Source organism: Thalia democratica, chromosome 1, assembly GCF_965202585.1.
Source record: "Thalia democratica chromosome 1, ktThaDemo2.hap1.1, whole genome shotgun sequence".
NCBI lineage: Eukaryota > Metazoa > Chordata > Thaliacea > Salpida > Salpidae > Thalia > Thalia democratica.
The window spans coordinates 55868219-55895907 of NC_139165.1; the positions used below are offsets into that span (position 1 = coordinate 55868219).

Below are 27689 nucleotides of genomic sequence, written 5' to 3' on the forward strand. Positions count from 1 at the left end.
TAAAAAAATAGAAATGGAATCTTCAGATGATGATTATTCAGATGATGAAGACATCAGGATGGATGGTGCACTTTTTACTGATTCTGAAGATGATTCTGTAGATCCTGTAGTTAAAGCTAATGATGATGGTGTACTTAGCAAAAATAAAAAAGAAACTATGTTGTTAGTTGGTTTCCTAAAAATGTCATGTACAATTTAAATTGTGTATAGTTCAAAAATTCAAAAAAAATTAGGTATTAACACTTCTTACTATTGATAAATTAATATTTTACTCAAAAACTAGTCAGATAGATTTTTATTAAATTTTTTTATAATATAAATTTTTGTCTACTATTTAATTATTAAATTTTTCAATATTTGTTTGTTTCAATCCAACACAGTATTATTGGTATTTAGAAATATTTAAACTAATTAATAAATATTTATTACAATGTTTTATATGTTTAATAACTCAGGTATTAGAAGATATGTTTTTGTGAGATTGACTTATTAGACATTTTTGTAACATCTGGTAGACATTTTACTACTTAATTAAAAGTTTATTATTTACAATTTAAAACAAAGCACTCTTTATTACAAAAATTTCTTTGTTGTTGTTTAAAATAAGTTTAAAATGACATTCTTTAAAATAAACAATTTTTATAGTTTTTCTAGAACTGAAGAATAACTATGTATTAAGACATAGCTGGTTGTGAAATGTTTTAAACAAATTAAGAATAAGTAAAGCAAAATGTTTTATTTATGAAAGTAGTTAGAAAAAAAAAATTTAACTTTTTCTTCACAGTAAAAATGATTTAGTTATTACATATTTCCTACAACTAGTATCCAAGGAAAAATAATAAATTAAATTATACTTGAATTGTAAGTAAGAATTGATTTTAGTAACAACTTTAAATAATTTTCTTAAAAACAGAAAAACATTTTCGAAGGAAAAAGTTCAAAATGATTTTCGTCACAATGTGTTTCATTCTCTCACTAATAAAGTAAGGGTCAAGTTGTGATTGTACAAAATTCTTAATAATATTTTTTTTCATAAACTAAATTAGGATTTAAAGTTACCACACGTGGCAATAATGAAAATAATGTTTATATAATGTTGCCTCTTTCAAAATACAGTTTAAAAGTCTACAATATAAATTTAAGCTATTATCTAAAAAAGTGTAATATTAAATCTATGTTTCAAAAAGTTTTCTAGGTTAGTAGCCTTAAATATTGTATTAACTTTAATAAGTTAGTTGTTAGTAGAGTTGTAGTTTTCAAAAATTTTGACTTATTTAAATTACATATATCTGTTTCCAGTATTTTGTACACATCATGTACTCATAATGATTCGTATTTACATTCTAATAAAATTCGTGTTTACATTCTAAACTTTATTAATAAATTTATTCCGAACATGATCAAATTTAAGTTGTATACAAAACGTACTTTTTGCTTAAATGAAATACTGTACTTTTTACTAAATTTTTGAACATGTAAATTTAGAACTTTTAAGTTCCTTTCTCTTACATTAAAGTTTACTTTGTATAAGTAAATCATAAGTAAAAGATACAAATAGTTTAGTCAAAGACATTCTTAATTATGTTTTGTCTGAGTATTATTAACTGTTTTTGTAAACAGTTAAAATGTTTCAAATCTTGTTTTTTTTTAATGGTGAATTAAAAAATATAATGCTGGGTAAATTCTAATGAGAATGTTATGTGTTAAAATTTGTTAAAAACGCTTATGAAAGTATATTTATCAGTGAGTTGTGATCTTTTAATGATTTAATTCAATTCAGCAGCTAAGTTACATATTATTCTTTCTTTTTATGAATAAATTGTTTTAATTGTTCAAATGCTAAAGTTATTTTTTCGTTTTAGTATTTTCTAAAAACAATAAGTATAAGTTTAAATAAAACATCAGCATATAGGTATATTTTATTTTTATATATTAAAAGCAATTCCCGAATGAAATATTAAGATAGATATTGTAGGGTAAGTAAAAAAAAAACATAGTTTTCTTGATATACTAGTTGAATTTTCATTTTAAAAATTATTGTAGCTTATCTAAATTATTTATCTAACATGTGTATATATTAATGAAATTAGTTTAAACGAATTACATTCTAAGCTTTTATTAGTTTAACAGTTTTTAACATATTATATGATAATTCTGCCTATTGAATATATGTTTAAAAAAAAAACAAAACTATGCACTTTTACTATAGTATATTTGTTAAAACCATTAATACAAGAAAACACGTAATGCAGTAAAATTATTTTGATAAACCTCTTTACTAAAGCACTTAAAAACTACTTCAACTACAGTAAAGTGCTACACTTTAATATTTTTCCACAAATTGTTATAACTAATATGATTGATGCATAGATACAAGTCACTTAAATGTTTTTTTTGCAAGTTTTTATGCAAAAGACTTGTTTGTTTATTTTTGAATATAAGTCATGTATTAATCCGAAACATTTTTTAGATAGTTCGTAATTAGTTTTTTTTTTAGTACTTTTTGTTTCACTAAACACTATGTACCTTCGAATTTTATTTTAGAAAATTAAATTTTTTGTTTTTAAGCTGTAGTTCAAAGTCTAAGTAGTTTTCTGTAAAATAAAATTAATAGTTGTAAAAAATTACTTCAGCTTATTATCAATACAACTAAATTCTGTAATTTATTTTTTTAGTTTTTATTTGTGGTCTACCAGATCCAATAGTGGATCCACCCATATATTGCCAAAACTTTCTAAGATCCGGAATAAACAGATTTTGATTTAAAGAGAAAAATTTGAATCTAACTTTGACTGATTTTCTATTTGAAAAAAGGTCCTATCTCGTTTCAGTTGGATCTCAATTTAGATTGAAGATTCGGAATTAGTTAAACTTATTTTAAACTGGGCTTAGATAGATCTGGTTCTTTTTTAAACTGAAATACCACTGATACTAGATTTGAATATTTTTATATAAATCAAAATGTAGTCGAGTCAGGATCTTAGCAAGCAATAGCCATTTGTATACAATAGACCACTTGCTTCTTCTGTTTAAATTTTGACAATTTATTTAGACTACATTGAAAAACAATCGGTTATTAAACAAAAATCAAACAGTTCAATATTATTATGATGTCTTATGTTTTTTTTCAATTAAACCTCATAAGTAAATTAATTTAAGTTGGAAACTCATTATGTTAGTTATATAAATACCTACTTGATTTTTAATTACTGTGACTTTATATTGAATACCAATTAAAAAAATGATTAGTTGACAAACTTACATAATCCTTTATAAATCTTTTAAGTCTTAAGGTTATGTTGTGACAAATTATGTAAAACAAATTCCACTAACAAGTTTTTCAGATTGTGAACATTATTGTGAACTTTTTATTATTATTTAGTTAGCTTTGAAATCTTTGTTAAACAACTTAAAGTTTTATTTTGATACACAAAATAGTTATTCTTTTTCTAAAAAAAATATTAGACACTTTTTAGCTCAACTTATTTGTAATTATAGGTAATTGTCTATGCTGTATTTATAATAGCTGTTATGTATTAATTTTTTTGTTTAGTGTTGTACAATCTTAATTTTCATTTAATATTTATCAGGCTCGTAATATGAATAATAATCACAAACGATCAAAACGTTTGTGGAAAATATCAGCAAGCCATGCTAGGCTGACCCACAATGATAAATGGTTTGAAATAAACCAGAGGCCAACTGAAAGATGTAAAAGGTACCGATACTCACCCAGAAAAGGAGTATGGACTGAAGATATTATCTTAATTAAGATACAAGAAAAGGTTGTTTTTTTGCCTTACTATAACAGTGTTTTGGGTGTTTTAAATAAAATCAATTAAAATAAAATAACATGTTTCTTATTTAACAGCCGTTCAGCCATGGTGCAATGAGAGAATGTTTCTTAGCGTAAGTTTTGAATCATTTAAAGCTTGTTTAACAGCAATTAAAAGTGTTTTCCAAGGTTTTATTTGTTATCATATCTATTAGCTTTCACTTGAATATTATTTGTAAAAATAGTTTCATTGGTCAGCCTTTACAATTAAAAATACTTACTTATATCAAAGTAAAGTTATACATTAATATTATTATTTACATTTATTGCTTAAAATTAAAGAATTTAAAGTTAATTGTTTTTTATCATAAAACTTTTCATGGAATAAGTTTACAATAAGAGTTTTATAACCTTTTTAGCTATAAATTTTATATCAAAATAATAACAAATACTTTCTTGCGATTTTGATAAAGTTTAGTAGGATATTTTTCTAGTCTGCTTTTATCAATTACTACTGTATACAGTTACTACTATATATTGTTAACATTTTTAAAAGCTTGATTATAGATATGTCATTTTGAGTTAAAATTTTGTGCTTGAAATAAATACTATACAGCAAGAAGTTACTGAAAATAAGTTAACAAGACTTATTAAGCATAAAGATGTTAAAAGTGTATTACAACAAAAATATAAATGTTTTAAAATGTATGAATATTAAAAAAACGGCTATAAAAACGTGTGAAATTAAAATTTTAGTTATTGGAATTTAGTTGATGTACTTATTTTAAAATAAATAAAGCTTAAGTAATACAGACTTGAAATTTCAAAGCAGTTACAACAAAATATATACTATACTCAATTAAAAACAGATTTTAAACTAAATTGAATGAAAAGTCTAAAACTATAACAAAGAAATTAGAGTTTTGTTATTAAAAATCTAATTGTACAATAAGTTTGTTTTGTTCTGATGTTTCTTTTGTATAAAGAATTTATTTTATTAAATTCAATCTTTTAAACCCTTTATACATCAGCGGAACAGTTTTTTTTTTGTAATATATAAACAGAAAATATTATGGTTAGATTAAACTAAATCACCTTCCTCAAGCCCACTTTCAGGAATTTAAAATAGTTTATTGCGAATATTTGAATTAAAAAAGAAAAGTACATTTGTTTCATACAAACAAAAAAATAATTAGTAATCCTGTAAAAATGCTGTTTCAATGATACACTTAATTTTGAAAAAACAGAGCAAAAAACTAAAACGAACAATAAAAATAAGGGAAAACTTATATAGTTTTGTATTATCCCATATTCAGTAGCTTAGTTCAAACAAATACTGGCTGAGAATTTATAAATCTAGTAAAAAAAAATTCAAGAAAAACTATCCACTATCAAAAATCTTCAACATAAATTATATGCGAATTAGTTATTCATGTACAAGTAATTTGGACAGACTAATTAAGTCACATAACCAAAATATCTTAAACAAAATTCTTCAAATTCAGAATTAATGTAATTGCGCTGGTGTCTGCAAATATGACTTGAAAGGGGACAATTGCTGTTCACAGAACATAATTTACAAGACAACAGTCAACTCTGACCTTGAAAAGAAGTTCCACATTGGCTTATACTCAACTCAGTTCAGATTCCGATATGCTAATCATAAAAATATTCAAAGGTGGTCTATATGAAAATAAGACTGAGCTGAATGTGGTATATATATACTTATAGTTTATTACGAATACTTGAATTAAAAAAAAACACATATGTTTTATACAAAAATATTTATAGAACTTTATGAATAAAAGTTATTAAAATAAAAGATTGTAGTAATGAGGAAATGATTTATTTAGAAAATGCTCAGTGTGACACTACATACATATTATATATGTTTCATTTTACTCGATTAGTATTGTTCAAAAAGTTCATTGATGTTTAAAAAATTTATATGATTTGAATCTAAGAAGTAAATTTTTCAATTTTTTTTTTTTAATTTAGTACATTATGTCAAAAAAATCTATTATATATAAGCTACTATTTTACTAGGGAAGTTGAAAAGTTTTGCGCAACTTACAAAAGTTAAGGAAGACCGAAATAGAATTGTCTAACACGTATAATAAAATAAACATAAAAGTTCTAAAAATGTTTGTTAAATGTTAGATAAGTAGAAATGTTTTGTTTTAATTAAATTTTATATCTATTTATTTATAACTTATAGTAAGAAGTTATCAAATTTCTCAACGACAAATGAATGGTCTAATGCTACTGTGTGTGTAGTTAAGAGGTATATGGAAGCAACTGACAAAAAAAGTTTATTTGATGATGTAAGACTTCAAATGGATGCTAAATTATGGGGTGAAGAGTTTGACAAACATCAACCTCCAAAAAAAGTATTTTTTTGTAATCATTCACCAAATTAACTATGAAGGATAAATTTTATCAAACTTAGTTTTACAAAGTTTATTTATTTTTTACTTAATTATTATTTTTAAAATTAAAAAAAAGCAAAGTTAACTCAATTTGATCTTTTAAATTTTATATTGCATAATAAGTTTAAAATAAAAAATTCAAAAAATACTTCAGTTTTTATTTAAGTTGAAGTTTTTTTTTATGACAAGTATGTTTTTGAACTTTTGTGACCTAATTAATTTCCTATGCTAAATTATTTTGTTCTTTTAAAAATTCCCATATGTGTTTTAACCAATCTATATTTAAAATAGGAATGATTTTTTGCTATAATTTAATTAATAAGCCATAAGAACATAAAAGAAAGGACTATGTCAATGTAAAGTATTAGAAGAACCGTATATAAATTTTAAGTAGTTGAAATTTCACATAGACCGGCATTATTTTTTACACTCCATAGTAGCTAATAATTGATATATAATGGTAGGAATTTTATAGTTTCATAAAGTTTTTACTAGATTAAAATTTATACTTTAAAAGTATTTTGTGAATCTTTCTTTTTTAATATTTTTGTAAAAAATTATAATTTAAAACTTGTAACTGTGTAAAGTTGTTTTCTACAAGCTATATTTCATTACTTTGTTAATTTGTTCTTGATAAAATAAACTTTCAATTTATACTTATTAAACAGTCAAACTAGTATAAAATAGCATTATTACTATACACCATAACTGTTTTAAAAACTTAAATTTGCGATTTTTAGATATAGCTTATTTGCTAGCTTAATAGAAATTTATAAATAGAGTAGAGTTTAGTTTAGTTTTTTTTTTAACGTATGTTTGTTTTTGAGATTACTCCTAATTAGCTGTTTTTGAGTACATTTTACTAAATTATAAAATCTTCAAATAAACATTTCAAAAACATTACAGTACAAAAATATTCATTAACTTTTAAAATATCTAAACAGTTTCTTTAAAACTACGTTAAAAAAGTGTCAATATTTTATGTAAGTATTTCAGTTATATTACATGTTATTTATTGCAGTATACTTGAAATTTTAAGGTGACTAAAATTTCAAATAAATAAAAACAAATTATAAAGCATTCTTCCTTTATTGTACCAACATATGTTTCTGTGTGTTAACGAATCAACACACTTCAACTGGGTTCTGTAAAAAAATAATTACTGTAATGTAAGAATAGAAGCAAAAAATAAAGTTGGTGTATACATGTTTTCATTTAAATTAAAATAAAATAAGATAATTTCTACAGATTTTCTACAGGTTAATATTTAATAATAGGTAAAATACTTAATGTTAAATCCGACTGTTATAAAACTATAGCATTTACAGAACCCAGTTGAAGGGTTGAATTATTGATTCGTTAAAACACAGAAACATATGTTGGTACAATAAAGCGTGATTGCTGTATAATTTGTTTTTATTTATATTCCAGTGAACTTGTTTCACTAGGATCTTTCGTTAGCAAACGATTAAATCTATACTTAAACAGTTAAAGTTTCAAATATTTATTTTACTTATAGTCTTAATAAACTATTTAAAAAATAGTTATTCCATTATTATTAGCAAAAAAAAGTTAAAATGGTATTATAGATTTTTATCAGGGTTACCATTAAACCTGGTATTCTTGTAAAACCTTGAATTAAATATTTTAAAAAAGTGTAAAGACCTTGAATTTCTAGCAATATCAATAAAAAACCTGAATTTTTGAACAATTTTTATGTGTAAAATAATGAAATATGGATTAGATAAAAATTCATTATTATATAATTTTTTTTAAGAATTTTAAATAATTTTACTTTTTGTTTAACACATGTAAACAGGGTTGCCAAAAACCTAGAATCCTTGAAAAACCTGGAATTTGAGAAATTTTGAAAAAAAAAAAGAAATTTTAACTATTTTTACATGTTAAGTAACAAAATTTTGATTAGACACGAACAATCTATCGTAAAGATAAAACATTTTTTGTATCAATTTTTTTTTAACTTAGTTAATTAGCTTCACAGTATCTTTTCAATATTGTTTTACTGTTTATAACATCTTTTTTAACTTAAGTTTAATTTTATACCAAAAATAGACCAAAAAACTAGTTTTTTTAATCCCGGAAGAAGTTTAGAAAACCTTGAAGAAACTTACTAACTACCTTTAGCAACCCTGTTTAAAGTGTAGCGTTACGTAAAGTTATATTTACGTTTTATATGTTACGTGTGTACTTTTCAACATTTTTACCTACAGTTTAATTTTGAACTAAAAATGGACAAGAAAACTTATATTTTCAAAACTATGAAAGAAAATCTAAAAACCTAGACGAATTTTTTAGAAAATCAATGACCGATGATAAAAGTAAAATTTATATCTAAACGACAATTTCTTTTAAAATACATAATTATTCCTAATCCTTGGAACCGCAGAAAAACTGTTAATAGCCGTTTTTCGATGGCTATCAAATTATTAAATGTACACGTACATATAACTTCATTACCATTTCTTTAAAAATTCTGCATTAGAATTATACACATAAATTATAAGTTTTATTACTAGTGATATGTTTTATCTTCAGATTAGTTAACTAAGAATAAAAAATCATCAAAGACTAGTTTACATTTTTAGTAATTAAAAGAGTATTTTAAAAGTCTTAAAACAATTTAAATTATTATATGATTGAAAAACTTAAATTTTGTTTTATTTAAAGATTTTTACTTTAGATTTTGTTAATATTTATAATGTGTATTTCCTAACAACTAAATTATATTAAAAAATTTTTAAGTACTAATCAAAGCAGATGATATAAACATAGATGTTCAAAACATTTATATAATGTTTTAAAAACATTTTTTGAGAGTCTTTTTAATATAATTCTAACTCAAGTTATACTACCTTTTAAAAAATAAAGACTTTAAGATAAACGAAGTATGTATTTCAACAAAGATTTAATTCGAATTTCGTCAATATATATAGAAAATTAAGTTTTATCAGTTAGGTTAACATACTTTTTATACTGACTTAATGCAATTATAATTAAAAAAATAAAAATAATAATATATTAAAAAAAAAATATATATACATAAAACATGAAGTAAATTGGTCATATAATTATCAAGTTATACACAAATAAAAAAATTGTGAATTTAGGGTAAAGTTTTTTGAATTAGTATTAATTTTGTGTTTATAAATATCTGTAGATTTTATAGTTACATAACAACTCAATTTCCGACAATTCAAGTTATTTTTTTTATTTAAGATAATAATTTGTTTAAAATAATCTTTCTCAAAAGTTAAAGTGAAATTCAAAAAAAAAATTAAAAAAGTTCCATACGTTTCAGTTACTACAGAATATGGTTAAAAAAATAAGAATGAAAAGTCATATTTTATTCAGTTTATTTTAGCTATATCTCAAAGTTTAAGTATTGTACCACAAGATACTATTAATAAAGTTATGAATAGTCAAAAAGATTAAAAGACGTATAATAATTAATGTCCACAATAACTCATATTTTGAAATGTCTGCCACCTGATTTGGTTCAACTCTTTTTTTATCTACTTTTCAAACAAAAAAGTAGCATTTATTTCAAGAGTTCTATAGAAATTTTAATATTTTAAATTATATTAAGTATTTAATTTTACTCAGAATTTTAGTATCAATTTGAATAAACAAAATCTGAATATTTTATAAATTTTGAAATTGTACTGAAAATCTGTGTTTCTCAAAGCTATTTGAACAGCTTTTTTCCGGTGCATAACTTATTTAAAATATATAACAGAATACATTTCATTTTCTTTAAATTTATTTTAGTACTTTCGTAGTAAGGCTCATCAGAAATAGTTTCTTACTGAATTGGAATGAGTACAAATTGAAATAAAATCATACGAAGTTTAAAGATATAAAAGGACGTAATAATCAAATGTTAAAAATTAAAAAAGTGCTTATGCTAAATACATTTGGAATACATGTATACCTAATGTATTTAGCACAGGGTTTCCTAAACTTTTTTGCAAATGGCCCCCTTTAAAGAATTTGAAAAAGCAATGGCCCCCTTCAACAAGATTACTCAATTACTCATAAACTACAATAAAATACTCATAAGACCTTTTTTTTTTTGCTCTTCTTCTGCAACTCAAGAATATCTAGTGTAAGTTTCAAGTTATGGCCTCATAGCCCCCCTGTGGCTCCTTTACTGCTCATGGCCCCCCCTCTTCCCCCTTTGCTGCTCGTGGCCCCCTAGGGGGCCACTTGGCCCACTTTGGGAAACCCTGATTTAGCATAAGCACTTTTTTAATTTTTAACATTTGATTATTACGTCATTTTATATCTTAAAACTTTAAACTTCAGTATGATTTTATTTCAGATTGTATTCATTCCAATTTAGTAAGAAACTATTTCTGATGAGCGTTACTACAAAAGTACTAAAATAAATTTAAAGAAAATGAAATGTATTCTGTTATTTTTTTTAAAGCTTTTTCTTGGGATATAACAAATAAAAACTGTGTCTCATTAGTTTTGAAAAATATTTTATTTAGTTTGAGACTACAAATTTGTAAAAGTCATGATATTTTTCCAAAAAAAAATATTTAGTATTAGATAATTAATGTTTGACACAATTTTAAGTTTTTATGAGCAAATAGCAAATAAAGATCGAAATTTCAGCCAATTATTTAAGATTTATAACAGAATTTTAAGTAATATATTGCTGGAGTTATGTACATCTGATTAAGCTACATGCATCTTTTTACACTGCGTAACCACCGATAAATGAACTAATACATGATAGTTACATACTTCTATACAAATAATAAAATAAAAAACACTGTGAGTTTCATTGAACAGTTATGATACAGATTGACCCAAAAACTATTCAATACCTACAGTTAAATGAATTTTAAGTGAATAACTAACTGTTATTATTTTTCATATTTATATACCATTTGCAATTTATTATTAACAGATTACTCATTTTATTTTATATTTTATTTCACAAAGCGTTTCAAAACTATACTAGTTTCATTTTCAAGTGATAAATGTTAAATTAATTTGAAAAAAATTTGGTTAGTAAACAGTTTAAAAAGTAAGTCTAAATTATGACGTATGAATAAATTTAAATAAAAGTAAACTTTAGAGATTTAGCAAGTAATACTAAAGTAAAGATATGTTTATTAATAAATTGCTTAAGAATCCGTATCGAACAAACTTTATAGAGTCCAAAATCAACAAATTCCTTGAAGTTCAAAAAATTGACAACTCAACATTTAAACAAAATTAAAACATTAACACAAAAAATTAAAAGAAAACAGAAATTGCAAACTGCTCTTATTTCACAGAAGTTTACGTAGGTAGTTGTTAAATAAAATTAAAAAACGAATAGCATTCACATTTCTAAAACACAACGTTGTTATTAAACTGGCCTACTCCAGCAAAAAAGTTTATGACTACTTCAGCAACAAAAGTAAATGCTCGGAATTATTTGACGCAAATGTTATTTATAAGAACACCTGCTCTGCAGATCAGAGCATCTCCTACATTGGAGAAACATCACGGCAAATCTTCCGACGAATTACTGACCACTGCGGAACAGATAAAATTAGTGCAATATTTGAACATCTTTTTAATTGCACACACTGTCAAAACTCTGGCATAGTTCAAAACTTAAAAGTTTTGAAACGATGTAAACAAAGCGAACTCTACAGTCTGGAATCAACATTGATTGAGGAAGGGCGACCTAAGTTAAAAACGCAAATAGCATTAAATGTAAAAGCAAATTTTTATCAATTTATTAAAAAACATATCTTTACTTTAGTTTTACTTGCTAAATCTCTAAAGTTTGTTTTTATTTAAATTTATTGATACGTCATAATTTAAACTTCTTTTTTAAACTGTTTACTAACCAAAATTTTTTCAAACTCATTTAATATTTATCACTTGAAAATGAAACTAGTATAGTTCTGAAAAGCTTTGTGAAATAAAATATAAAATAAAATGAGTAATCTGTTAATAATAAGTTGCAAACGGTATATAAATACGTTTTTAAACCTTCCTATAAAAGTATATTAATTTTCAGATTTTTAAAAAATATTGTTGCTTAAAAAGTCTACAAGTTTTTATTTGAAGATGCGAGGGACTACTAAGCAAAATATTTTTTTTCATTTAGGCTTGTTTAAGGAAATTTTGAAAATTATTTCTGCAGAGTTTAATTGATTGTAATGCAGTGCCTAGAAGCTATTTTCTAATAATTTTTGAGTTCAAGTAAATAAGTTTTTTTTTTCAAGACTTAAAATTTCTTTAGTTCTTTGAAATATAGTGTGTTCTTTTTGTAGTTGAATTTTTGTAACAATAAAAATAAAACTTTAGTAGAAACTTATGTTATAGTGGTAAAAGTTTTTTTTTGTGCATATTTTTCTGCCGAAAATAAGCCTCAACTATAACGCCTTTTGCACAGTAATCTATAATATTTCTAGCATAAAATTTTGTAGACCTTTTAGAAAATAATATTTATGTATACATTATCTGAAATATTTATTAAAGTCATTACTTATTTTCTATTTTATTCAATTGTAAGTTAAGAGTGTTTTTATGTGTCACCTTGTAAGTATAAATTTAACTTGATAAATAAGTGTTTTATAATAACAACAGGTAGATATCATGCAAATGTGTGTCGTTGAAATGATAGACAGGGAAGAACAGACATTTTATCACCTTGAAAACTTCATTGAAGGTGACTATGTCAAATACAACAGCAATAGTGGTTACGTTCTTGATGATGATGTCAGATATACTCCTCAAGTTTGTTACTTTATATGAAAATTTTATTTTTTTCAGTAAAACCAAAATCTAAAAACTAGTTTTATAATACTTGAAATTTTTTAAGTAAAATTTTTTAATTTGAAATACTCTTAAAGTTTTAGTTTTTTATCTCAAGTAAATATATTTTGTATCTTACCACTCAAATGAGAACTTTAACTGTTACTATTTAAATAAACCAAAAATATAGAATCTTAAAAATGATGTTTCATTCCTTTTGTACGGTCAGTTATAATAGTTTTTATTCAAATCTGTTTCAAATATTCTATTCGAATGAGAAGTGTAATATCTGATGAACCCAGCAGAAGAACATCAATCTGCATAGTGTATACAAACTTTTTTTTGTTATATTTAGAAACAATCAATTCAAATTTATTTGTTACTTTATATTTCTACTAAAAACTCAGAGGGTTTTAACAAAAGCTCTTTAAGTAAAGCTTTTTGTATAGTTTTATGTTAAAATCTGAAGTGATATATAATATTTGTTTAAGAATTAGTTTTATGTATTTTCTTTAGGCTTTCAGTCACTTTACTTTCGAATGTTCGCACCACAAATTGATTGTTGTTGATATTCAAGGTGTTGGCGATCTATGGACTGACCCACAAATTCACACTTACAAGTTCATATTGCTATATTGAAATTAATTTTATGATTTCTGTTCATTTAATTGTAGTTTTGAATAACATAAGCATATATATATTTTTTTTTTCTAATTCATATGATTTTTGTTTCCTATTTTAAGTTGTGGTAACCATTTTCTATTGAAATAAATCTATTATTTTTGAATTTATAACCATCCTATACATTTTTAAAATTTAGTGTATACTATAAATTAAGTTATAAAACAGGTTTAAGGCTTTTAGTTAATAATTCGAATTTATAGAGGTTGTTAAGTTGTGACAAGAAGAATGTAGACACAAACACTTTGTGAACTTAATTTGAAATTAATCGCTTTAATGATATAATATAACAAAACGAATTTAAATGATAGCACACCTAGGTCAATCTAAATTCTAAACTGAATATTTAAGTTTAATTTATTTTATTAGTTTATTAAACAAAATAGAACAACGTTTAGATTGTATTTTGGTATTTTAAAATATTTATTATAACCACGGATACTATGTTTATAGCCAATAGAATAAGATGAAGTTATATCTTTTATTAAACGTATAAATAATGAACACTTTAAATTGTTTAGGATTGCATTTCAAATAATTTTTATGCATTAAATTTTCATAATTTTCAAAATTCGTTAGGCATAAGTAAAAGAATTTGATTGATTAATTTTTGCATTAGAGGAACGGAGTATGGTAGTGGAAATCTTGGAACTAGAGGCATGGCGCTTTTCTTTTATTCACACAAATGCAACAAAATCTGCGAAAGTCTCAATTTGTCACCTTTTGATCTTAGCTTTTATGAAATTAACCTAAAAAAAGAAAGCAGAAGCAACTCTGAAGTAAGTAAGCGGTTAAGCTCATATTAAAACTAGTTACAATAATCTTCCGCGTAACTTCGCATGTTGAACCCAAGTTAAACGAATATATACGGCAGACGCGAATAATCATGGCAGTTTTAGACTTGACCTGTAGAATAATTTTCATTACGTTCATTTTACCTACACATAGCTGTAGGTATAAAAATTTATAATAAAAGTAAATAGTTTTGATAAAATCAAAAAACGTTGTTGTTTTATTTTTTTTATTAACTATTAACATATACATAACAATATTTTCAAAATTAGTTTTTACACAAAGAACGATTCAAAATTTAATTTAAACAGTAAATTTTTAAACTTAATTATAGAGAAGAGGTACATTACCTACTGGTTGTGAAGAACCTCTCCAACTTAGCTTGGAGAAAGAAACATTTTTGAATGATATTAACGAAGAGGATGAGGAAGGTGGAGAAGATTATCTTCCTCCGCGATGCAATGAAGGTAGTCATGCAAGTGTTTTATCAATTTTTAATGGTTTTACTTTTTTAGATGAATTTTACTTTAAACTTTAAATAATATAGCGGAAAATGCACACTTTTTTTAATAATTTTTCTTTCTAGTAAAAAAATAATTGTTTTTTTAATCTCATAAAAACACAACTTTAAAGCTATATTTATTTAAGGAACAATATTAGTTAAAGCGTTTAGAAGGTAAAAAAATAAAAACGAAATGAATATTTTAAAATCACTCCATGTCTTATGTCAAGAAAAATTTAAAAGTTTCATTATTTTTGTTACGTCTAAAGGGGAAAAGTATTTTTTTTTAATCTGAAGTAGTATTGTTCTGCATTACTTTAGCATTTTTTATGTTTGAGTATCAATGAAAGTTAGTACCGAACTATTAAGTAGTTTCAAAAAGCATTAAATTCCTAAACCAAGAATGAATAAAGTACAAAATTAAGTTCTGAATGAATTTGTTTAAACTTCAAATTTACTTTGACTGTAAAAACTTTAGTTTAAAGTATGGATAGGCAATGTACAGCTCGTAACGTGTTATTAGATTGAAACAACTTGTACAAATCAAATTAAGTTTATTTTTTATTTATTTCTTTTTTTATATGTGCTCTTAATTTAATTACTAGAATACAATAAAGTTACTTCAATAACTACTTTATTTAAGTTTGGACTTAAGAAAGTTTTTTTAACTTAGATGTACTTTTTTTACGAGCAAAAAATGTACTCAAATTATTTTTTTCAAAATCTTGCCCGCCTGCCCAACCCTAGTTCAAAGTAATTTACTTAATTATTACTTAAATGAAAATAAGCTTACTAGTATTTTTATCCCAAATATAAAAGTAACAATTTCATCTTAAACACTTAAGCAAATTGATTAATTTACGTCCTTTGTATTGAAGTCTACCTTTTTCAGTTGAAAGATTTTAGATGCTATTAAATAGTTTAAAAATAAATTATCAATAATACTTTACGAACAACTGGTACAATATCTGTAGTGCATAAATAATTTAAGCTTATTTTGAACATTTATTCAGAATAAATGGAAATAAATTATTAAAAGACAATATTAAGAAAAATTTATATATGACATAAATTTACTAATTTAGACATTTTACAAAAAATATGTTTGTTTTTTATAACATAAAAAAATAATAAGTTACTTTATTTTGATGTTAAATATTTTTTAGCGCTTTTTTTACATATTAAAAACAAGTAACGACTTTTTTTGTTCCAAAGTTAAATACTTGTCGTATTTTAAGTTGTTCAACTTAATAAACTCGAAAAAGATAATAACATTTTTATTGTATAAAATTAAAAGTTTAATGGTTTTGTTTCTTTTAAGCTATATAGACAATTATAGAACAAAGAAAAGTTTTACACAAATATATAGTAACAAAACGAAAAAAAACAATTGTTATTGAAAGAATGCTTAAAACAAATTTGTAATCGCTTTTGTCTTACTTTTATTATATGTTCTCGTAAATCATTATGTTTTTTATTTTTAAATAAAGATATTTATTTAGATCACTTGAAATTTCGATTTCAAAAGAGGAAGCCAAAAATAACAATCAATGGTAATTTTAAAGCATGAATAGCTTACCCAAATTAACTTAGAATAAACTTTGCCTGTTTATATTGTAAAACTTTACAATTAACTTATCAATTAATACTTGTACTAACTTTAGAAATAATAAGACTACTAAAGCTGGAATAATCTTAGTCATAACTAAACAACTCTAAGCTAATAGTTAATTGTAAAAAATTAATTAATAATTTACGAAATTGGTAACTGCATCCCTAACATATTTAGTTAATTATTTTTTATTTCGCCTGTTTATTAGTTTTCTTTAATTTAACTAATGTATATAGTAGCAAACTAAAGTAAAAAATTAAAAGTTTTATTTTGATATCAGTAATTCTTGCCAATAAAGTATTACAATGATTTAATTTTTTTTTTATTTACACTTTTATTTTTTAACATTTTAGTCAGAACATAACATAAGAAATATCTTTTAGTCTGTTGAACTGAATTCTAGGATGAAGTAAGCATCTACTCACTCTAATTTTAAACGATCAATGCGTTCTCAGATAATGTTAAAAAGCACATTTCGAATATAACTACCGTATATTACTACAATAAGTTGTAAGTTTCTACAACTAAATATTTTCATTAGAAAACGATGATGACTACATAATAGAAGATGATCTTCAACGTGACGTCATCGTTCGTTCTGAAAGTGGCGATCTTATTTCTTGTGCGTCGTCCGGTTACGGATCCACAAGGAGAACTCGTTACATAAGCGGAATGTCCGACCACCAAGTTAGTTTACTTATAATTTTCAATTGAAGTTTATTGTATTAAAAGCTCAGTTTTACAAAACAGGAGTTGAAAAACTAAAAAGCAAATACAACATTTAACATTTTATCTTTAAAACTTTTGTAATTAGCTCTATAAAAAATAAGATTCAAAAGAACGTTATATCTTATTTATCACATGTTGGTCCTTTAAGCAATTAGTGATTTTGAAACAAAATTTTAAGTTACATTCAGTTTTTATTTATTTAACATTCACAAATATTTAATTATCAACCTTACTAATTATTACTTTTTATAAAAGTTACGCTGTTGTTAATATTTTTTATTTGTTTTCATCTTATATATTGGCTAAGAAGTTTACCTCAGCTAATGCCTCCTGTTTTTTTTTTTGACAGAAATACTTAGTATATGATTAACTTGCTTTTTTTTAAGTTATTAATATTATATTACGTAAATTTTTCAAAATTATAAAAGCAACATACCTAGTAAAATGGAATTAAAATTAAAATAAATTAGCTATATTTACTACATGATTTTTATTTCTGAATTAGACAAAACGGATGATTAAGAGCAAAGTAATACTTTTTTAGTATGTTTAAGGAATTAATTGCTTACTAATTCAATATGTTTAAATTTTCTGTAAAAAGAAGACACTAATAAATTTTTAGATAGTTATAAAATTCAGAAAAAAAATAAAAAATTCGGTCAATCCGTATTGTTTATAGTTAAATGAATAAAGCAAAAAAAGCGCTAAAATTTTGAAAGTAATTTTAATACCCATACTACTTGACTTTAGTTTACACTAAAAAATGTTAGGAAAAGTTTTTTTTTTAATTTCTTGATTTATTTCGAACAACGCGTGGCTACGCTATAACATTCAGATTAATAATTTTAAAACTGTCTAGAAAACATGTAACTTTTTTATTAAAACTTTTAAAACTGTTTTTTTGTTTTGAAACTTTTGAAAATGTATTTTGTTATACAAGCTTTTATGTCAACTAACTTACTCTTGTTTTGAAATTAGTTCAGGTATGTCATTTGATCTATAGTTTTTAAGTGAAACTGTTCGTTACAGTTAGCCAAGTAAAATGTATTAAAATAAAAACTTTTGAGTTGAGTTTGATATAATTTGTTGTCTTTTTTTATAATCTTTAAGTTTTTTGAAATTAAGTTTTGTATTTCAGGAGTATCATGAAATGTTAATGAGTCCACCACCACTAATTACAGTTGAAGTCGCTAAAGAAGAAAAAGAAGATTTTAAAGAATGTAACGAAGATATCAGAAACGTAGATGCGATTGAAAATTACCGTTCGGGGGCAAACAGGCTTTCACGTCGAGCTTCGTGTGTTCATAACGAATTAAAAACACTTAAAATAATGGAAAAAATTAGCGAAAACGAAATTGATAAGCAAGTTGATGAACACGCATGCAATAAGATAAAGTCGCACACAGTTCAAGTCGGACAGTCAATATTAGGAAAAGTCAGTTTTTTTTTTTATAGCTGTAAAACTATAAAATTGGTTAAAGTCATCATTTGTAAAATGTTTTTAAAAAACACAAAAATACATTAATAAACGTATTTATTTTAAATATATTGAATAATGCATTGTTTTTATAAGTAAAATTTTATAATATAATTACAAAAAATAACAGATACATTATGACATGGTTGTTTATTACGATTGTGGTCGATTTGAGTTCGATGAAGATTCTTCTTTTTATCATTTACAAATAGCTGCAGATTGTGGTTCATTAGAAGCAATACAGAATATTAGCAAAATTTACATGGGGCTACCTAGAGATATGCTTTCAGATCTAAAATTCGAAGTAGTTATATTCGTTTTTAACTAATAGAATATTTTCATATAAGAATAAGTTATTACAAATTATTAATTAATAAACTTGTTAAACTTTGTTTATCAGTATAATTAAAAAATATAACGTTTTAAAAGTAACAAAAAGCTAAAGCATGCTAAGGTGTATTACATAATTTATTATTTATGAATTTATTTATTTCTAAATTTGCTGTTATAAGATAATTTTTTATGGACTAAAATAAGTTAGATTTATTTATCCGTCGAAAATAACTTAATGGTGTTGTTCGAATAAAGATAAATTATAAAATTTAAAAACAGTTAAAAAATATTTTCTTAAAATCGTAGTTATAAAGATTTTAAACTAAACAAGTTAGCATGTATAATGTAAATAAATAAAATTTATCACTAGTTTTAATATACATGTCGTTTTAATTATAGTTTTTTCAAGATTTTATTGAGCAGAAAAAAAAGTAGTCAAATTAACTAAAGCAATAAAAACTATAATAATAAATGTATAATAGTTGTAAAATCTAAATTATAATTTGTAGTAACTACATTACCAAACTAATTGAATTATTATAATAGTTTCATTGATCAGGGTTGCTAAAATACTTTGAATCCTTGAAAACCCTGTAATTTTACAATTTAGTTATACAAAAACCTTGAATTTGGGAAACTTTGAAGAAAAACCTGGAATTTTAATTAGGTTTTACATGGAAAGTAACAAAATTTCGATTAGATACAAAAATCTATCATGAAGATTTAAAAAAAATTCATAAGAAAACACATTTAAAGTATCTTTTCAATGTTCTTATACTTTTTAAGACGGTTTTTTATTTTAAGTTAAATTTTATACTAAAAATGGATCAAAAAACTTGTTTCTTTTTAACCTGGAAGAAAATTTCAAAAAGTTTTTTGCAACCCTGATTACTAAAGTTTAAATGAATTATTCTATAAAACCTTACGCTAAAATTTGAGTAATTTATAGTACCATTAACTAAAAATTATTTTAAATGTTTATGAATAGCTTTCAAAGCAAATTAGTTAAGTTATTTAATTATTTTCAGACAACTGTATAGCTTATGGTAAACGTTTTTAAAAGCAGGTAAATGAATTATAGTATTTGAACTGATTTCAATTTTACTTACTAGCTATACTAATATTTGAAGGCGTGTAATGATAGCAGTTAAGTATCTAAGCTTTTAGTTAAGTATACTCTTGTGGCAGAAATGTAGTCGTAGAAGTACGACAGTATATTTAAATTTTAATTAATTTATACTTATAACTAATATCTACAATTCGTGCTGTAAATTTTTAGTTGTTACTGTTTATTTTCAATAAATCTTAACAACTGAAACTTGAAGCTGATATAGCCAAAACTAACTTTTATATTTAAACAAAATGAAGTATTTTGTTAACCATATAGGTGAATAGCTTTTAAATTCAGTTAAATATAAATAAAAAAGAGCCATTAAATGTTAGAAACATAATTTGGATAAATACATTTAGAGTATACATTATTTATAAAAGTTTAAACAAATAGCATAAAGTTTTTTTTTTAACATGAAAGTTTAAAATACGTGTTTAGTAATTTTTATTAGTTATTATATATAAAAAGCTTACTAGAAAAACTAAATTAAAGTAGTTTTTTATACCTAATATATGTATGTGCTTTAGGCGATTCTTATAATAAACCGCTAGCCTTTAATGAAAAATAATTATCTTTTAACGACAATTGCAACAACAATGCACATCTATGTGTTTTTTGAAATATTGAAGTCACACATTTCTGTTATTGACAAAACAAACTACTTTTGCAAACTTTTTAAGAAAACTAACTTAACTAAACTAAATTCATTACATAAAAGTCTTAGTAATCTTAAAATTAAAAACTAAACATTTTATTAGATGACAGACGAAAACAAATCAATCGGTTTTAGTTATATGAGCATGGCAGCAGATGCGGGTGATAAACACGCCATGTTCACTGTTGCAAAGTGTTACTTCAACGGAATTGGCCTGCCAAATGATAAGTTGGTTCAAAAATAGTGTTTTTTATTGTCAATAATATACAGTTGGTTAAATATTTTTTTATTACTATGATGTACGATAAATATTTTGTTGTTTGATAATAGTTTACACTGTTTTATATTTTTCTACCGTTTTCTTACATTTAAAAAGAATTTAAATAAACAAGACTTTTTGATATCTAGTCATTTATATTTGGATAACGATTAAATAAATAGTTTTATAATAATTAAAATTCAATTTATTATTATTTTAGAATATTACTTATTATGTATAATTTTTAAGTTCTATTTTCAATGTATAATAAAAGTCTAACTATTTGTAGAAAACACTGCTAATTATCATCACTGAAATTAAAGTTATTTCAGAAGCCTAACTTGACAACTCTCTTTAGCTATTAGATTTTTATTCTAAAAGATGTAATTTTTAAACGGTTTCTATAAACATTTGAAGTTTCTGATATACAGTAATAAATAATAAAATATCTGACAGAATTTTTTTTTGTAATAACATTTTATATATAGTCACATATATAGTTAAAAAATATTTTGGTTTTCGTGAAAATTTTTCATAATTTGGCTAGCATTTACTATATGTATATGACCTAAACCTTTTGCTGAGTGGCCTCTCTATTTTGTGGGTAGCTGTCAAAGTTGATCGAGTGCACAAAATTGCACAAAGATACTTTTGCACGAGGGGATAAAATTACACGAAGATACTTTTGCACGAAGGGTCACTTTTTCACGAGCAGACAATTTTGAACGGAAACATTTTTGCGGTATACTATCAAAATCCACCCAAGTTCAAAATCCACCCGAGTTTTTTTTTATTTTCTTTATTTGTTAATTTATTTTATATTTTTTTGGTTTTTTTAAACTTATTTTTATTTATTTTTCACTATCACTGTTACCCCTAACCCTTACCTTCGATCGGTAAGCGGTTCTCGAATTTGACTGGGTGGATTTTGATCGGAATTTTGAACGCAGGTGGATTTTGATCGCGGGTGGATTTTGAACTTGTCCCATTTTTGCACGGTTTGAGATTTTTTATTTGTTTTAGTTAAGTTTTTTTTTCTATCACTGTTACCCCTAACCCTCGGTCAGTACCTTTTTTTTTTTTTACTACCGCTGTTACCCCTTACCCTCGGTCGGTAGCTTTTTTTTGTAATAATATTTTTTTTTTTTTACTATCACTGTTACCCCTAACTCTTACCCTCGGTCAGTATTTTTTTTCTTTTAGTTTTAGTTTTTTTTTTCTGTTTTTTTTTTTACTCTCTTGCCAAAATTTAACTCGTGCAATTTTGACCCTTGGTTTAAAATTGTCTTCGTGCAATTCTGTGCCCTCGTGCAAAAGTATCTTTGTGCACTCGTGCAATTTTGTCTTCGTGCAATTTTTACCTGTTCCCCTAATTTGTATACAACAAATATTGTAAACGTGTTTTAACTTTTTTATATAGCCTATGTAAACAACTAAAACAATGTTTGTTTATTGCAACAGTTGTGAATTAAAGTAATAATTAATATAATAAAGAGTTTAAAGTGTGTTACATTATTTATCTTCATACGATATAATATGTTTTTGTTTAGATTTCATTTATTGAAAACGTAAAAAGATAATTTTATAAATTTATAAATACTTGTAGGTATCATTTGTATATCTAAGTACGCCAAACTTTTTTATTAATTCTTATATCTCGTTTTTATACAGCCTTAGTTTTACAACCAGATAAATTGTTTTATGAAAATAACAAAGTTTTAAGTATGCGAAAATTTAACTTACAGCCTACAAAGTATAATTAAAACTTAATATGAACCAATATTTTAATGTTTGTTTGTTTTATTAAATTAACTACTAATAACGATAATATATATCTAGTTAGTTTTATAAAAGTTTAATAAGTAAAAAAAAAATTCTGATAGAAAAATTAATCTTAAAAGTGTTCCTAATTTATTATTTTTAAGCAGAGTTTCAACATCCATGAAATACTTTAGCTCAGGGTTTCCCAAACTCATTTACTAAATCGCCCCCTTTTCAGAAATTTTAAAAATAATCGCCCCCCACGATTTTACAAAGTAGTTTTTCTCTTGAGTACAAACTTTTGAGCCAAAAAAGTTGTGTTTGAAATGTAATTTAGTCTGGTATTTCTTATGCAAGAGTTTTTGTGGCTGTTTTCAAAGTAGTTTACAGGGCTTGAGAAAATAAGTTACAGTTGTTTTCTTATACGCCCAGTAAAGTGTATTAAAATACTTGATTATTAAAAAGCCTTGTGTAATCTGTAATCAATCCTGTTTAAATATGAATTGTTTTGAAACTAATGAAACTTTTAGGGTAGTGGTGGACAACTTTTGTAACCAGCAATTAATATTTATTAAAAAAATATTTTCTAGTTTCAACTCGTTAAAAAAATGTAGTTGCGGGCTGCATAATTTAATAAAATAACATTTAAGAAAATCAAACAACTCGATCAAAATTGTAATAAAATAATTTAGTATTATTGTGATCTAGGAAATACTATTGTGAACTGAAAACCAAATTGAAAGTGTATTTTAAAATATTAAGTATCAAAAAAATATTTTCTTTTATTTTGCACAAGTAGTTTTCAAGTTATTTAGCGGGTCGAAATTTGAATGTATCTTAACCGTACGTTACCGATCTGAAATCTTAACTGAAACCTGACATTTTAATAATCTCTCATATAACGAATTTCGGACATTTAGAAATTAATACTAAATAACTTAATTAAGCCGTTAGTTATTAGCCTATAATAATTTACTAGAAGTAGTGAAAAACTAAAAGCTAGTGTTGAACTAATAAAATAAACAACACATTCTAATTGTTTATATATTAAAAATTAAGATAAAACAAAAAACAGTTGTATTAATAGTTTAAAATTCCTTAGTGTACAGATTTTTTAACAATAATAAATCAAGTTAGAAAATAATATTGAGTTTAAGAATCTTTCAAATGAAAAGTTTGAAGTCATTTAAATAGAGACTTCAAATCTATACTCTTTTAAAACCAAAAAAAAATTAAATAAAAACTTTAATGGTTATCAAGATTGTTTTATTTATACAGATTAAACAAGTAATAACAAAAGTATGTCAAATAAATTTCTTTTAAACAAATACTTTTATTACTACGCTATAAAAACTTTTAGTGTAATATAAAACGACAAATATAAACTACAAAATTAACCAGGTCAAAATAAAACTATTGACAGATTTAAAACATAAACCATTTAATAAATACAGTAGACTTCCGCTCGAAATCGCACTTTGAACAAAATAAAAAAGTGCAAAATCAAAAATTATTAACTTTTTTTTTACAAAATGATAAATTTAAATATGTTATATGCAATAACGTTATAAATAAACATAAAATCAACTAAAACATAAAACGAACATTCATTTAAAAAAAATCTATATAAGATATTAAATATTATGTATTTTTTGTTTTATTAATACTTAGTTAGTAATAGACTTTATTTAAGTTAAATTTTAGAAAATATAAATTTGCAGTTTTTTTGGGTAAAAAGTGCGAAATCAAGAGGAAGTCTACCGAAATTAATATTAATTAGGCATTATTCAAACATGTTGTAGAATAAATAACTTAATAATTTTTTTATTAAAAAAAAACTTTTGAAACACATTACAAACCAGGTGAAATAAGAAATATTTTAAAAGATCAAATAAAATAAAATAAAAACTTCAATAAAATAATGTCTGCTACTGAAGTCTATTATAATGTTAAGGATGAGGTTCATGACTGCTTGCAATTTTTTTTTAATCTGATTCTTAATCAGTAAAATAAAGCCTCCTTTACTAATATCTAGATTAGATCTTTTGCTCAAGATGTTGATACTGAACTGAAAGTTTTTTCAACAACATAGCTAGAAGGAAAAACTATAAACAACAATCTAAATTAATCTCAAATGATTGGATACTTTTGCCTTTTTTTTGTTGAGTCCAAAAGCTTTCATATCGTTCTTTGGAAAAATTTACTTTAAGTTTAAGGTTAGTTTGTAAGTCAGAGAAGGTTTTCTGTAAGTCGTTTACTTCAAAAAGATCTGCCTCGAGAAGATCCATATTTTTATCTATATGATAGCTTTTTTAACAAAAGGGTTGATCATGTCAATTCGATCATCAGACCACAAGTTTCGGTAGACTGAGACCATTGTACAAGTTTTTCGGTTGTGACTGACTGATGAGTCCTAATAAGGACGAAACCGGTCTCAGTCTACAGAAACTTGTGGTCTGATGATCGAATTGGCATGATCAACCCTTTTGTTAAATTTTAGCTTGTCTCACGGCAAACAAAAGTCCGAACTTCTGTTCTGCAGACTTTCGCCGATGTTTTTTGTTGATAGCTTTTTTGTGTCAAATCAAAATTTTACTATATAATATGTTGAAATAGTTAAAAATTCCAGACTTTTTAGGTTTTTTTTTGCCTAAATTGTCAAATTCCAGGTTTTCCAGGTTTCTGGGTAAATTGGTAACCCTGTATAGTTTTATTTCTTAGTCTAACTTAGTGACTTTTCAAAAAACAATTGAAAATGTCATGAGGTGATAGTTGATAGTTGATAATAGATAACATAGATTTTTACAAACCATTTATGATCCGAAATAACATATATGTCAGGTTATAAAGTGGTGAGAGGGATTCTGATCATCTATGATCTATGTAATTGTCAAATAAAAAAACATATAAATGAAAATATGTAATTTACTTGAAAGTAGGAGTCATAAGTACTTGATTTTTTTCTCTATATTTTACATAAAACAAAATTTTTCATTTAAGTGTTATCTCAGGGTCAAATATTTTTAGCAAGCTAAAATTAGTAACATAGCAAGACAAAAAGTAAAAATTTTCTGACAGCCAAAAATTTTTAAATCGCCCCCTTTTCGCCCCCTTACTAATTATCGCCCCCAGGGGGGCGATATCGCCCACTTTGGGAAACCCTGCTTTAGCTGTTAAATACACATTAAAATACTGTGTAAAAATTACACAAGAATTATTTTATTCTCAAAAATACAATTGAATTGCCGAAATCAATTATTTGTTTTAAACAGTAGGTTATGTAATTCTAAGTATATAGTGTTTACTTAAAAAGTCTGTTAAATTTTTATAACAGAAAGTAGTTTTATAAATTAAGTTAATAATATTTTATTGCAGTAAATGTAATCAGTATTCGCATTTTATTTTTAATAAAAGTTGTATTAAATCAAATTTATAGTTTAAAATCACAAAAACTTTTTATTATAAAAAAACTTGATTAAGCTCCATTAAAAACTCCAGTAAAATTAGTATTCAGTTACATAAGTTTTGAAAAACTTAATTCCTATAACTGTATTAACAACAAAACTTTATAGCTACTTTTAACAACTGTTCTAATTAACATTATTAATTTAGAACAAAAAACGGTTCAAAGGCGTTAAAACTGTTCAACAAAATTTTAGAAGACGATTCTAGTTTAGATGCAGAGAATAATTTTGATGATGTTCTAAGTCGCTTAGCTCCACGATATGAAGTTTTAAGTTACAAAGCTCAAATATATTTTCATGGTTGCGAAGGCGTAGCAGAAGACAAAAATCTTGCAGGTTGTTGATACTACATGATTAGTTTAAAATACTTACTTTTTACGGAACTGAGTGGAAGCATTATTATTGACTTTATTAACTCTGTTTTTTTATTTTTTATACATATGTCTGTAAAATAATCACTTGAATTATATTTTTGTGTGTATATGTGTAAATTTTTTTTTGTTAAAACTAACTTAGCAAATAAGTATAATAATCTTATGACAGGCGAATTGTATACATCTGCTGCTGAGGATGCAATGAAATGCGGTAAAGGAAAGCTAGCCACAAAATACTATATGCAGGCTGAAGAATGTTGGTACGATTAATTCATAAAACACCTTTTTGTTGAAAAATATATTTAAAGTTAACAATAAAATAATGGTTAGGTTTAGTTTGTGAAAGTATTTCTTTTAGTGTAGTCGATTTCGTTTTGTCAGAGGTTCTGTAAATTATGTTTGTTATTTATTTTACTGTTTCTATAGACCGTGAAAATTATATGCAGCTTTTTTTTCATTATAGTGTCTTTTTTACACAGAGAACTGTGTCTTATTTTACATTATGTTTTCTCTATGGCTTTTACTTATCGATTATTTTTTTTTTAAACATTTAGTTAATTAACAAATTTTGTACTTAATCATTAAAAGTTGCTTGTTACTGATACTTTTGTTTTTTATATAAGTTATTTTAATTTTACTTTGGCTATATTAGGAAGCTTATCTATAACTTTCAAATGTACTTTTTATTAATTGCAAGTATAAAAATGTTTACTCTTTATTGAGATAATAGTATCATTCATTAATTTTATTTTTAATAAAAACTATACATCTTACAAGTCACCACTTTGTTAATTTTTTATAATGTATAAAACTATAAATAAATGTATTCAAACAATTATATTGAGTTCGATTAATTTGCAAAAGCTTTCAGATTAATTTAAAATTCCAAAACATTTTCCTTTTGCAATATTCTAAAATAATTAAGGTGTATATCAATAAATTTAGT

General features: G+C 24.2%; 1 protein-coding gene across 3 annotated transcripts; it reads left to right on the forward strand.

Moving 5' to 3' along the window:
- Window positions 1-27269, forward strand: LOC145850023 (eukaryotic elongation factor 2 kinase-like). Of its 3 annotated transcripts, none has more exons than XM_082955173.1 (16): window positions 1-162; window positions 914-983; window positions 3591-3785; window positions 3872-3909; window positions 5994-6165; window positions 12826-12975; window positions 13510-13613; window positions 14294-14464; window positions 14806-14933; window positions 16471-16521; window positions 17122-17267; window positions 18448-18744; window positions 18917-19090; window positions 20989-21113; window positions 26518-26705; window positions 26913-27269. In XM_082955173.1, the coding sequence occupies exons 1-16, from the start codon at window positions 14-16 to the stop codon at window positions 27011-27013; spliced, it is 2259 nt and encodes a 752-aa protein (XP_082811299.1). In that variant the 5' UTR covers window positions 1-13; the 3' UTR covers window positions 27014-27269. The 3 variants fall into 3 exon arrangements, with proteins under 3 accessions (XP_082811299.1, XP_082811291.1, XP_082811306.1); XM_082955165.1 differs by having other exon boundaries at window positions 14294-14453; window positions 14801-14933; XM_082955180.1 differs by lacking the exon at window positions 16471-16521 and having other exon boundaries at window positions 14294-14453; window positions 14801-14933.
- The last annotated feature ends 420 nt before the right edge of the window (window positions 27270-27689 follow it).

Bases quoted from the DNA above. Each gene is read 5' to 3' on its own strand.
- LOC145850023 (XM_082955173.1), top strand. From the start codon at position 14: ATGGAATCTTCAGATGATGATTATTCAGATGATGAAGACATCAGGATG. The intron at 12,976-13,509 runs GTTTGTTACTTT...TATTTTCTTTAG, and splicing joins ATGTCAGATATACTCCTCAA to GCTTTCAGTCACTTTACTTT. The intron at 26,706-26,912 runs GTTGTTGATACT...ATCTTATGACAG, and splicing joins AGAAGACAAAAATCTTGCAG to GCGAATTGTATACATCTGCT.